General features: G+C 43.7%; 1 protein-coding gene across 1 annotated transcript in view; it reads left to right on the forward strand.

The window, feature by feature from the left end:
- The window catches only part of HYDIN (HYDIN axonemal central pair apparatus protein), a 350,217-nt gene that overhangs the window by 123,799 nt on the left and 212,385 nt on the right, over positions 1 to 14,033 (forward strand). Inside the window, exons 24-27 of the mRNA XM_081335684.1 lie at positions 6,637 to 6,750; positions 11,381 to 11,489; positions 12,336 to 12,452; positions 13,640 to 13,849. Of these exons, the coding sequence (XP_081191810.1) occupies positions 6,637 to 6,750; positions 11,381 to 11,489; positions 12,336 to 12,452; positions 13,640 to 13,849 (550 nt within the window). The remainder of the gene's footprint in view (positions 1 to 6,636; positions 6,751 to 11,380; positions 11,490 to 12,335; positions 12,453 to 13,639; positions 13,850 to 14,033) is intronic.

Genomic DNA, 14,033 nt, shown 5'->3' on the forward strand with positions numbered 1-14,033 from the left:
TCCCTTCCATTGTACTAGGTACTTCAATTTTCCCTTAAAAATTCTAGAGTCAAGAATACGTTTCACTTCATAATGGGTCTGATCCATTACTATGAGGGGTCCAGGTGCCTACTTAGTGGGAGGTCTTAAAGTGGAGGCCCAAAAGGTTTTCGGTAAGCTACAATGGAACACCGGGTGAATTTTCCCCAAAAGTCTGGGAAGTTTCAATTCTACTGTGACTGGGGTGATGATTCTCACAGTAGGGAAAGGCCCCAAGAATTTCGGTCCTAATTTCTTGTTGAGTAGTTTAAGGCATAAGTATTTGGTCGACAAATAGACCTTTTCCCCAACTTGGAATGTTCTTTGGGGAGCTCTCTTTTTATCAGCCTGCTTTTTGTAGGTCTCAAAAGTCTTTTTTAAGGCCATCTTTGTATTTTTCCAAACTTCTTCCCAACCCCTCACCCATTGATCAAGTGACTGGGAAGTGCAAGGCAACTGAGGGTATTCCGGTATGGGGTTGAATTCTCCCCCTGTGGCTACCCGGAAAGGAGTGTAGCTGGTGCTGCTATGTACTGAATTATTGTAAGCCACCTCTGCGAAAGGGAGGTCAGTCCAGTTTGTTGGTAAGAAACATAGCATCTAAGATATTGTTCCACCATTTTGTTGGCGGATTCTGTGGCCCCATTACTAGCCGGGTGAAAAGCAGTTGATAGGCCTTGAGATGATCCAATTAATTTAAGAAAATTCCTCCAAAATTTTGCTGTGAACTGCACTCCTCTGTCTAAAATTATTCGCCATGTAGCCCTCTTAAAATTCAAGATTCTAGTTTGACTATGTTCTATTGCTTGTGCTTGCATCCAGTTTTGGTTGCCACAATATAAAAAAGATGTTGAGACTCTGGAAAGAGTGTAGAGAAAAGCAACAAAGATTATTAGGAGGCTGGAGGCTGAAATATACGAAGAATGGTTGTGGGAATTGAGTATGTCTAGTCTAGTGAAAAGAAGACCTAGGGGTGACATAATAGCAGTGTTCTAATATTTGAGGGGCTGTCACAAAGAAGAGGAGGTTGACATTCTCCAAAGCACCTGAAGGCAGAATATCAGATATCACTCATAAATCATTGTGATGTTTTGAATACTTTAATATACCTTAAATAAACTGAATTTTTCTGGGCTTTTAAGAATATGATTTTGTTCTTTGTACTGGTGACAATTTTATTGATTCTTGCTTTTTCCTCTCTGAAGTTTCCAGCCACTGCAGCATTCATCCCTACCCATAAGTCTTCTCTCTAAAAGAAGCCCTGCATTCTGAACACCCCCTGCCCTGGTAGAGCTTTCCAGGCCACTAAATATTGGACAGCCCCATGATGCCTATGTGAATCTAGGATTTCTTTGTGGTTCACCCTCTTCCATAATGGGCTGTGGTGCAGGGGTTGCTTTGGGTCTGAGAGGTGAGGTTATTTCTGGTTTCAGCGAGCTACAATGAAACATAGGGTGAACCTACCTTAGGTTTGCTGGAATTCTAGTTCCACAGTGACTGGGTTGATGATGCATTTGATAGAAAAGAGGCCTATGAACTTGGACCCTAGTTTCTTAGAAGGTTGCAGTGATTGTAGAAATCTAGTGGACGTATTATTATGCCACTTCAGCAAATGTCAGTAGTTCAGTCCAGTTGTCTTGCTGGTAGTTAATGAAGCATCTAAGGTACTGCTCCAGAACTGAGTCCATTCGTTCTGTCCCCCCATTTGTTTGAGAATGATGACTAGAATTTAATCCTTGTTCAGTATCCAAAAGATCCAAAAAGGCCCTCCAGAAGTTTGAGGTAAAGTGGACACCCCTATCTGAAATTATGTGCTGAGGGGTTCCATGCAATCAATATATGTGTTGGAGGAACATTTTAGCTAGGGTCTTGGCACTTGGGATCTTCTGGCATGGGATAAAGTGCACCTGCTTTGAGAACAGGTCAGTCACGACCTAAATAACTGTGTTTTCTGCACTCTCTGGCAGTTCTACAATAAAGTCCATAGAGATCTCTCTCCAGGGTGTTGAAAGGCTTGCTATTGGCTGTAAAAAGCCCAGCATTTCCCCTGCCTTCGTTTTGCCACCACACAAGTAGGGCAGCTGGCGACATAGCTTTCAATGTCCTTTTTCAGCAATGGACACCAAAACTGCCTTTTTATCAGGTGTAGGGTTTTCACAAATCCAAAATGTCCTGCAAGTTTTGAGTCATGGGAGACATGCGTAGTTCTTAGCCTTTGCATGGCTGGAACATACAACATACAACATACAATACATTCTGGATTGAACAAAGGTTTTTGTGCTTTAAAAACCACTTGTCTTTCTCTAAGGCTTGTTTAAATACTGCTGAGGTAGCACTGTCCAGTGGCATGGTGTTCTCTTTTGTGATCTCATAGCCACTGGGGCAGCTAACTGCTGTGTTGATAATAAAGGCTTGACTACTTCTGCTTTGGTGCTGTTATATTGCAGCATTCTGCATAGAGCATCAGTTAAACAATTCTTCCCTCCCTGCAAATAATGGAAGATAAAGTTGAATGAGTGGAAGTGTTTGGCCCACTGTGCTTGTTTAGAGGATAGCTTCCTAGGCATTTTGAGTTTTTATGATCAGTCCATACTTGGAAGGGAATTTTGCTCCCTTTTGCTCCCTTCAAGGAAGTGCCTCCAGGTGAGGAGGGTCTAGCACACTGCATAAGCTTCCTTTTCCCAGACTGCCCAGTGCCATACGGTTTCTGATAATTTTTGGGAGGTGTAGGCAAATGTTGTAATTGGTCCTTTTCATTTTCTTGGAGTAACATGGCCCCCACCGTGACATCACTGGCATCAGCCTGAATTACAAATCCCTTCTCTGGATCTGGGTGTTTAAAAATTGGTTCCACTGAGAAAAGGCTCTTTAGCTTTTCGAATGTCACTTGGCACTCAATAGTCCATTTCAGGGGCTGACTGGGCTTTGGCTTATTAACCCCATTTGTTTTTAACAGGTTCATGATAGGCAGGACAATCTGGGCAAATGAAGGGATAAATTGTGGTAGAAGTTCACAAAGCCCAGGAAACTCTGTAGTTGCTTTCTGGTGTGGGGGGCCGCCCATTCCAGAATGGTGCATGCCTTTTCCGGGTCCATCTCCACCCCCTTAATCCAAGATCCAGTAGCCCAGATAATTGAGTTTTTCTTTGTGGAATTTGCATTTTGACAGCTTCATGTTTGGCTGCTCAAAGTTTATTCCGAACTGCCCTGACCACTTTTATGTGTTCAACTGTAAGGACCTGCCTCAATTAAACCTCCCAAGAAAGCAGAACCAAAGTTCCAAAAGGAACTTTTATTGGAAAGTGTTGACAGCAGTAGTAGAAGGCAGGATCTGAGAATTTCCCATGCGAATCAATGGTTTAAAAGAGATAATGAAAACCCCACCCCAGTTGTCCCGGATGATTCAAACAGGCCAATCCACAGGTATGAAAATGTTGTGGGAACGGAACGCTAAGGCGCCACTTCCAAGGTTGTTAGGCCTCCATGCTTTTTCTCGGCGTCGGGAAATAAGGCAGATGGCCAGAGGCACATTCCATTCTCACCCTGCGAAAGAAACATCAAAGAGGATAGAGCAAGGAACAAAACAAAGGAAATACACTGCAGTAGCCCCGAGCTCCCCTTCCCCCTCCCCCTCCCAGTACACCCAAACTCCCTTATATAGGTGCTCATGTAACAGCTCATTGATAAGCTGCATGAATACTGCGGGTTCCCCTTGCAAACCAAAGGGGAGTATTTAAATTGGAAACAGCCAAGGGGGCAGTTTTCCACTTGTCTCACTCCTTGATCTTAACTCTAATATGCCTCTTGTAGGTCCAGCTTGGAAAATATCTTTCCCTTCGATAGGTGAACTAGCCTATCTTTTGAGAGGCAAGGGATAGACATTTTCCATGCACACCACATTGAATCCTCTATAGTCCATGCAGAGATGAAAAGAGCCATCCTTCTCTCTGAATAACATGGGGGCGTCCACATAGGGTCTGGCCAGCTGGATAAACTCACAGGCCAAGTATTTTTCAATGAATAGACATACTTCACTCATCTCCCTGAGGGTCATTGATTACAGCTTTGGTTTTGGCAGCTTAGCCCTGGGGATGATTTTGATGGCACATTCTTTGGGTCAGTGAGGGGGCAGTTTGTCCAAACTCCTTTCACAAAAAAATCTCCGGCAAATCCCTGTATTCTCTAGGTATGGGCCGCATGGTTTCACTGCTTAAGGTAGCGGCTATTTCCTGTGTTTTTTCTTTCCCAGCTGACATTGTTTGCTTTGCAAGGGGGCTTTCTCCCTGGGGAATTTTAAGCGACCCATCCTCCATTCTACTGGTGGGCTTCATTTTTTCAACCACACCAGCCCCAGGAGAAGAGGCCATGCAATGCCAGGTTCTGTGGCCGGGACATCCCTTGAGACGGATCCGTCAAGTTGGCAGAATGAAATGGGTTTTTTTAACTTTCTTAGCCAGACTCACAACTTCCCAACTAGGGCTGGGCTGACCAAGCATCAGGTGCATCCTGAGTCTAAAACGGTGGTGAGGGCCACCCTTCCTTCTCTGCCTGGGATTAACTGTTCTGTGGGCATACTCATTGGCACGATCAGCCCACTTACCAATGAGTCATCATCGTAGTTGCTTTCTGGCACCCCCAGCTCATCCTCTGATGGGGTCCGAGTTCTGTCCCTTGGTTGTGGGGTTGGATGGAACTTCATGACCTCCATGCTCCTCAGGGTCACGTCTTTCTGGCATGGGTTAGGTTTGGTTGGCTTCCCTCCAGACTGCCATTTGCCTTTCTTGGCCGGAGTTTGGCTGTGGCATTCTGTGGCATATTCTGAGGCATCTCTGCCACATTTGAAGCAGGCGGTTGAGCATGACAGCGCAGCCAGGGCTTTTGGTGGCTCCCCCTTCTTCTCTGGTGGGGACCATTTCCATGTCTTGGCAGAGCAGTACGGGTTGTGATTCTGGTCAATCTCCACTTCTTCAGCCAGGATGCATCAGTCGTATAATCATGCCGGGGCTTCACTGGCCATGCATGCATTATACAGGTCTCATTTAGCCCAACCTGGAAACAGCTAATTAGGATGTCTTCTGACCAGTTGAGGCAGCATGCTAGGTCTTGGAATTCTTCTGTATACTCAGCCACCAGTCAAAGTCCCTGCCTCACTTTCTTTATGCGATCTCATGCCTTCCGATCAGCCAGGCAATTCTCGAACCTCTGTCTTAGGGCTGTCATGAAGCGGTTAAAGTTTCAGAGCTCCGGTGCATTGCAGTTGTGCAGGGTGACCATCCATCAGGCTGTGGTCCCTTCCAGGGCTAAGGTGACAACCCTGACTCTAGCTTCATCACTGGGGAGGTTTCTCCCATACACTTGCATGTAGGTGAAAACATGGGCGAGGAAGAACCTCAGCTGTTGGAGTCCCCATCAAATTTCACTGCTAGAGGGACCAGTTTTGGTTCCTCCAGCGAAGCTCTTGGGGCACTGATGGAGCATTCCTCCCTCTGGGAGCAGTTTGCTGCAGTGCTTCTGGGGTGGTTGCCACTGTTTCTATGGAGCCAGTCACCCCCCTCCCCAAATGGCTTCGGTCATCCCAGACTCACCCCCACCGCTCTCAGCTTTTTTGGGTTGCTCCCTGTCCCTACTCTACCGCTGCCTGGACCTCATCTTGTGGTCCTGAAAGGCTTCCACCATTTATTACACAGGTCGCTTCAGGATCTGGTCAGTTGATTCCTGTTCTCCTTCAGTTTCATCATCATCACCATAGAGCAGCTCCATCTCCCAGCCCTGTCTCCGGCTGCCTCGAGTGAATATCACTTGGTGGGCTCTTCCGTCCCATTCCTTTCTCTTTCCTACCCCGACCGACCATCTTGGCTTTGAAAAGCTCTCCACGGTGACCATCTTCTCCATCCACCCAGAGGAACTCTCTTCTGGGAGATTCTTGGCAATGGACTCTCCCAAGCATTCGCTCTCATCCTGTTGGCTGCCATGGAGGGACATAGTGTGCATGGTCCCCATAGTAGGGCAGTTGCCTCTCCATGTTGACCTTTCTGCAGATGTTGCTTAATGTAAAGTCCTGCCTCAGCTAGTCCTCCCAAGAAAACAGAATTCTTGAAACAGACATTGTTTCAAAAGGAACTTTTATTGAGAGTCAGTGATAGAAGATGAGTAACATAAGATCTAACATTTTCCTGCACGAAATGCTATATTAAAGCATCCCTTTCAAAACCCCACCCAATGGCCAAATGTCCAGTTTGATTTCATCCAATCCACAGGTGCGAAGTTTTTATGGGAACTGAGGTGCAGATCCCATGCACAGTTCTCAGGGTTTCGTTTCCTCCTGGCCTCCTCCCATCAGAGTGGAGATAAGACAGAAGGCCCAGGGCACATTCCTCTCCTGTTCACATCCAGCAGGCATCAAAGGGATGAGGAACAAAGTGGAGGAAACACTGACCGACCTCCCCTCTCCCAACAGCATGGCCTCACAGCTTCCCCCTCACAGCAAAATGGCAGAACCCAAAAGCAAAAAGGAATAGAAAGGTTGAGGGTCTGACACCCAGCCTGTTCCCTCTGGTATTATCTGATGGAGATCCAGATTGCCACCTCTCCCTTCCCAAAGACTCCTGTATTTCTCAGATTCAGCTCAGAAAACATTTGGCCTCTTCCTGCCCAGAAAAGGACAGAAGAGCAGGAGATCCTGAAGCCGCCACAAAGAACCCCAAGGTGCAAGATTCGCAAGGATTCCATCAGGTTCGTATGTGACAAATCCACCAAAGGCCAAAGCTGTGGCCTTAAAAGAAACACTGTTGTGCCTCTCCAGCAGGCTCTCTGGAGAAAGGGTTGGGCAAGGTGGGAAGGCAAAAGGGGCTTGGTGGGCATGTGCCAAGAGACTCAGAAATCACCAAGATCATGATGATGGGCCACAACAATGAGGGCCATGGACAAGCCTGCTTTAAATGCTACTCATGACCTTTGAAAGATTGAGGGCAATAGAAGAAGGGGACGACAGAGAATGAAGTGACTGGATGGAGTCACTGAAGCAGTAGGGGTAAGCTTAAATGGACTCCAGAAGATGGTAGAGGACAGGAAGGCCTGGAGGAATGTTGTTCATGGGGTCGCAATGGGTCAGATACAACTTCGCAACTAACAACAACAGCATGACCTTCAAGAGCCAACTTAATTTATTTTTTCACAAGCTAAATCACTAATTTGATATTTGACCACAATAATTTGGCTGAGAATGAGTGTTCTCACAAGATTTTTTCCCACCTCACCCTCTTCTGGGCAAAGAGATCTTTTTGCCAGTGTGGATAGAAATAGCTGAGCAGTAGCTGAGGAAGAAGAAGATGCTGGTCTCAGGTAGGTGCTGTTGCCGGGAGCCTCTGAAGTGATCTGATAGCTGCAGGTTGCAGGGAGGCAGTTCTGCCCAAAGCCAGCCCCTCCAGCTCCTCATCCCAGGGCCTTCTGACATCCCGGTTTCAGGCTCTGCCTCAGCTCTTTGTCATGTGGGAAATGTAAGGCTAGGTCACTGCAGACATAGTTTTCTACAAAGAGGAACACTGATGTGGACCGCCACGTGCAGGGGGATGCAGTGTGACATTTCTTTCAAAGAGATAAACATTAAAAACCAGCTGCATTATGCATAGACATTTGTTTATATTATACGTGGAAATGAACTGAAGTGGTATTTTGTGTATATGGATTCTGAATTTGTGCTGAAATTCTGTAGAGAGCCTTCTACGGGAAAGGACCTTTTTAGCAGGTTCCTTTTTAACTATGTCATGCAGTTCTTTTTAATGAAGTTTCATTTTCAAAGAAGCAACGGATGGAAACTTATCAAGGAGAGAAGCAACCTAGAACTAAGTATATGTATATGGTTGAAGCAAATTTCTACCAACTCGCAGCCATTCAATTATCCCCACACCATTTTCTGCACTGCCTATCACTTTAACACTGATGGCACAAACAAAACTATAGCAAAGGTACCAAGACACAATTAATGTGGTGATGAAAATTATTTAATTGGATCCAGTTGCTGCATTTGATTGCATGAAAGCAGCCTCTTGCACCTATGGGAAAATACTAGGATGAGGAAATGTTTGTCTTTATTGCATTTTTAAAAGACTTTATTGTTTTTAGAAATTGTGGAGCAATTTTTTAAATTCAGTAAATAAATTAAGCTGAACAAATTGTAGAAGGTTCCCAATGAGATGGAAAAAAGATGCAAATGATGATGCAAAATTATATATATATATATATATATATATATATATATATATATATATATATATATATATATATATATATATATATATATATATATATATATATATATATATATATATATATATATATATATATAATCCGTTCTATATATATATATATAATATATATAATCCTATATATATATATATATATATATGATGAAGATGATAACTTTATTGTCACTTTGAATGTACACCAATCGGCATATATATATGTATATATGTGTGTGTGTGTGTGTGTGTGTATATATATATATATATATATATATATATATATATATATATATATATATATATATATATATATATATACACACACACACACACACACACACACACACACATATATATATATATAAAGGAGGGGGATTGCTGGTAAGGAACCCATTCTTCTTTGATGTTATAGGAGCCCCACCCTTAGAGTTGGACACGAGTGGACAGGGGAAATCTTTACCTTTACCTTTATGCAGGCATTTTCAACTGGAGCAAATATTCTAATGTATATTTGTTACATAGTAATATATTTAGTATTTTTTGTTGTTGTTGTTAGTTGCAAAGTCGTGTTCGACCCATCGCGACCCTATGGACAATGTTCCTCCAGGCCTTCCTGTCCTCTACCATCTTCTGGAGTCCATTTAAGCTCACGCCTACTGCTTCAGTGACTCCATCCAGCCACCTCATTCTCTGTCGTCCCCTTCTTCTATTGCCCTCAACCTTTCCCAGCATTAGGGTCTTCTCCAGTGAGTCCTTCCTTCTCATTAGGTGGCCAAAGTATTTGAGTTTTAGCTTCAGGATTTGGCCTTCTAAAGAGCAGTCAGGGTTGATTTCCTCTAGGACTGACCGGTTTGATCGCCTTGCAGTCCAAGGAACTCGCAGGAGTCTTCTCCAGCACCATAGTTCAAAGGCTTCAATTTTTTGGCGCTCAGCCTTTCTTATGGTCCAACTTTCACTGCCATACATTGCAACTGGGAAGACCATAGCCTTGACTATACGCACTTTTGTTGACAGAGTGATGTCTCTGCTTTTTAGTGTGCTGTCTAGATTTGCCATGGCTTTCCTCCCAAGGAGCAAGCGTCTTTGAATTTCTTGGCTCCAGTCCCCATCTGCAGTGATCTTGGAGCCCAGGAAAATAAAATCTGTCACTACCTCCATTTCTTCCCCATCTATTTGCCAGGAATTGAGAGGGCCGGATGCCATGATCTTGGTTTTCTTAATGTTTAGTTTCAACCCAAGTTTTGCACTCTCCTTCTTCACTCGCAACAAGAGGCTCTTTAATTCCTCTTCACTTTCTGCCATTAGAGTGGTATCATCTGCATATCTTAGGTTGTTGATGTTTCTTCCGGCAATCTTAATTCCAACTTTTGATTCATCTAGCCCTGCCTTTCTCATGATGTGCTCTGCATATAAGTTAAATAGGCAAGGCGACAGTATACAGCCTTGCCGGACTCCTTTCCCAATTTTGAACCAATCAGTGGTTCCGTGTCCAGTTCTCACTGTTGCTTCTTGGCCCGCATATAGGTTTCTCAAGAGACAAATAGGATGGTCTGGTATGCCCATCTCTTTAAGGACTTGCCACAGTTTGTTATGATCCACACAATCAAAGGCTTTAGCATAGTCAATGAAGCAGAAGTAGATGTTTTTCTGGAACTCTCTAGCTTTCTCCATGATCCAGCGTATGTTAGCAATTTGGTTGCTACCTGTTGTACAATGTTGCGAACCTCTGTCCATAGTTCTTCAGGCACTCTGTCTATCAGATCTAATTCCTTAAATCTATTTGTCACCTCTACTGTATATTCAACAGGGATATGATTTAATTCATACCTGAGTGGCCTAGCGCTTTTCCCTACTTTCTTTAATTTAAGCCTAAACTTTGCAACAAGAAGCTCATGGTCTGAGCCACAGTCAGCTCCTGGTCTTGTTTTTACTGACTGTATAGAGCTTCTCCATCTTTGGCTGCAGAGCATATAGTCAATCTGATTTCTGTGTTGACCGTCTGGTGATGTCCATGTGTAGAGCCGTCTCTTGGGTTGTTGGAAAAGAGTGTTTGCTATGACCATCGTATTCTCTTGACAAAATTCTATCAGCCTGTGCCCTGCTTCATTTTGTACTCCAAGGCCAAACTTGCCTGTTATTCCAGTTATCTTTTGGCTTCCTACTTTAGCATTCCAATCCCCCATGATGATAAGGACATCATTTTTGGGTGTTAGTTCTATAAGGTGCTGTAGGGCTTCATAGAACCGGTCAATTTCATCCTCTTCAGCACCGGTGGTTGGGGCATAGACCTGGACTACTGTGATATTGAATGGTTTGCCTTGGATTCGAACTGAGATCATTCTGTCATTTTGAGGATTGTATCCCAGTATTGCTTTTCCTACTCTTTTATTGACTATGAAGGCTACTCCATTTCTTCTGAGGGATTCTTGCCCGCAGTAGTATACCTGATGGTCATCTGAATTAAATTCACCCATTCCTGTCCATTTTAGTTCGCTGATACCTAAGATGTCGATGTTTAGTCTTGTCATCTCTTGTTTGACCACGTCCAGCTTTCCTTGATTCATGGATCTTACATTCCAGGTTCCTATGGAGAAAAAATCTTTACAGCATCGGACTTTCCTTTCACCACCAGACATATCCACAGCTGAGCGTCCTTTCGGCTTTGGCCCAGTCGCTTCATTCTTTCTGGCGCTACTAGTACTAGCCCTCTGCTCTTCCCCAGTAGCATATTGGACGCTTTCCGACCTGAGGGGCTCATCTTCCAGCGTCATATCGTTTTGCCTTTTGGTACTGTCCATAGGGTTTTCATGGCAAAGATACTGGAGTGGTTTGCCATTTCCTTCTCCAGTGGATCACGTTTTGTCAGAACTCTCTGCTATGACCTTTCCGTCTTGGGTGGCCCTGCACGGCATAGCTCATAGCTTCATTGAATTACGCAAGCCCCTTCGCCACGACAAGGCAGTAATCCATGAAGGGGATATTTAGTATACAATTAGTTAATTGCAATAATTAATCCAAATATATAGATGTCCTTGGCATTAAAGAAGTTTAATGCTTCTTCCATACTCCCAGCTATCTTGAGCAATATAATATATATTTCTCTCCCAATAAATTATCTCTAGAAAAACAGCTGTAGAGGAAAACATCAGCTATGCAAGTGGAGAAGATGTTTCTGTTAAAGAACCTGTTAAAGAACTTGTGGATGATGCACAAATTATGCCTGAAATACAGGTAATGGCACAGGCCAATTTTCTGTGGGTCAGCAAAATTGTGGCCTGCTGAAATAGAGGTCTATTAGTGGCTCAGTTTGGAAACTGACTCCTGAAAGTCCTACTTTTGACTTTGGGAAGCCTAGTTCTCTTAATTTAGGGGGTGTCCTAATTGTACCTTCAATTAAGATTACGTTGAGGCTCTTTATGTGTACTTGACCTGAAGCTGCAGCTGCTGCAGAAGTTGTCAACCATGAGTGGTTTGCTGCTCTGCTACACCTTCTACACTGGCTAAGCTAAGTTCAGACTTCAGTTTTTGGCAAAAAAAGGCATAAACAAACTGATTGCAGATCATCTTCACTGATGAGACCTAGGAAATTGCTCAGCTCATCCAAGATGAGATTGCCCTGCTGTCTGTGCTGTAATGTCCACAATTTTCTACATGATTATTTGCAAGAGAGCCTTGTCTCTGTCCACTGGAATACTGACCAATGCATAAGTGTCTTAAAGAAAGTAAATGATTCTTTCGAGTGAAATTCTGTAATGACAGGGACCAGCTATTCCTGGAGAGCTGTTCCTAGAAGGACAACACTTGGATGTTAGGTGGCTTTTCAGTTTGAACCCTCTATTTTCATCTGGATGTGGTGGAACAATCCAGAAATTTAATAATCTTTACATCTTGTCCCATTTTTGATCATCTGTGTCTTGTCAGTGATGAACTGTGGATGAATGGGCTTTAGAATAGTTTTTGAAAGCCTCCAACAAGCTGGGAGATTTTGTGAGCTAAACACTTACCATATGCAAGGCAGTTTGTCTTTTCAGTGCCTGTTTCTTTTTCTGATGGACACATGTCTGTTCTGTTTTCTAGTTATTTTTGCAAACTTCTGCAGTAGACCAGGAAGCTCCAAAGAAGAACCAGGCAGGAACCAAAGAAGTCCTATGGTGTGCAGACTCAGAGGAGCTGCACTTGACAGGCGTGGAAGAAGTAAGCCCACCGACACTCTCTGCTGAAGCCTGGGGGAGGCGCAGGCTCTTCCTCAAGGGTTTCTTTCAGGCAGGGCCCATTCTTCTCCTTGGGGCTGGGGCAGGGAGCCCGCTGGGGCAGGGCCTTCTTTTCCAAACACATCCAGACCTTTCCCAGCTGGCCAGAGGCTCTTGTTTCATCCTTGGCTTTCTGCTCATGATCTGAATAAGCCCAGAGACAAAGTAGTGTTTGTTACCCTTGTATTTAAAAATGTAAAGATTTATTAGGAGTTGTTGAGCTTTGCCTAGAAAGAATAAAAATGTGGAAAGAGGCCCTTGAGTCCAACCCCCTATTCTGTGCTGGAATCCAGAATGTTCTTACCCAGTGTTATTTCTGGTTTTCCTGTCACTATTTATACGATCTTTTTCTGATGCCTCTTATTTATTTATTATACACAATGAGTGTGTTTTTCTCTTATTTCCTTATTTCAGAGTTTTCATCTTCAGCCACTACAGGGTTCCTTTCAAAGCCCTTCTAACCAATCTAGCTGTGCTTTAGCCAAATACATTGCTGCAAGTTCTTGTAAGGGCTAAAGCACTGCGGTCCTAGAAACAAAATCCACCTCATTTTTGTAGCCACTGATTCATTTGCAACAATCCTTTCTTTCTAGTCTTCTTCCATTTCATGACAGAGCACCCTCAAGGCCAATGGTGATACCACGAAGAAGCAAAGTTCACAGTCTTTGGGACCATCTTTTATGGGAACTGTTGCTTGCATACATTTAGCATTACTTTTACAGTAACATAATTGCCTTGAGGACTGGGAAAATTGCATTATCAGTAGAATGTTTGTGGCTGAGGTTGAATTGTGGTCCTTGGTGCTCCCTGGGTTTCAAAAGTCTGAAGGAAAACCATCAAGTTCAGAGAGCACCAAGAACCCCACAAACTTCATCATTCTTGCCATGGCCCATTAATCTTTCTCTGTTAGTACCATCTCTCAGAAGAAGAAAAATGTTTGTGCTGCCACTTTGTGTCTTTGTTTTGTTCACTGCCCATTTGTTCAAACAGCAACAAGTTAGGAAACTCAAAGCTCTGAAGGGAAGGGAAGGTCTTAACAAGTATCTAGCAGTGCCCACTTATGGGCAGCAGAGCTAGTAATCCTGGGCACCTTGCAATGGAACAGTGACTCTTCCTTCCTTGCTCAATCAGGTTTTTGATATCCTGCCACTATATGGAACATTGCAGCCAAATGAGACCCAGCAAATGTCATTTACTTTCTATGGCCATGCCAACATTGTTGCTTGTGTCAAAGCACTCTGTGAAGTAGAGGGAGGTCCCACCTATGAAATTCTGCTGCGGGGTGAAGCCTCACTTGTTGATTATGTATTTGACCAAAAGGAAATTGATTATGGGCTCCAGGTAGGTTTAATGTGCCGTTTACTTGTTTATTGAATACACATACACACACATGCATATACAGAGAGAACGCTGTTGAGCTCTCAATCATCTTTCAGGTCTCCTTTTTTTCATCATACTTCCTTTTATTCTCTAGAACGGTGGCCCCCAACCTTTTGGGCACCAGGAACTGGTTCCATGGAGAGAG

Source organism: Vipera berus, assembly GCF_964194415.1.
Source record: "Vipera berus genome assembly, chromosome: 10".
NCBI lineage: Eukaryota > Metazoa > Chordata > Lepidosauria > Squamata > Viperidae > Vipera > Vipera berus.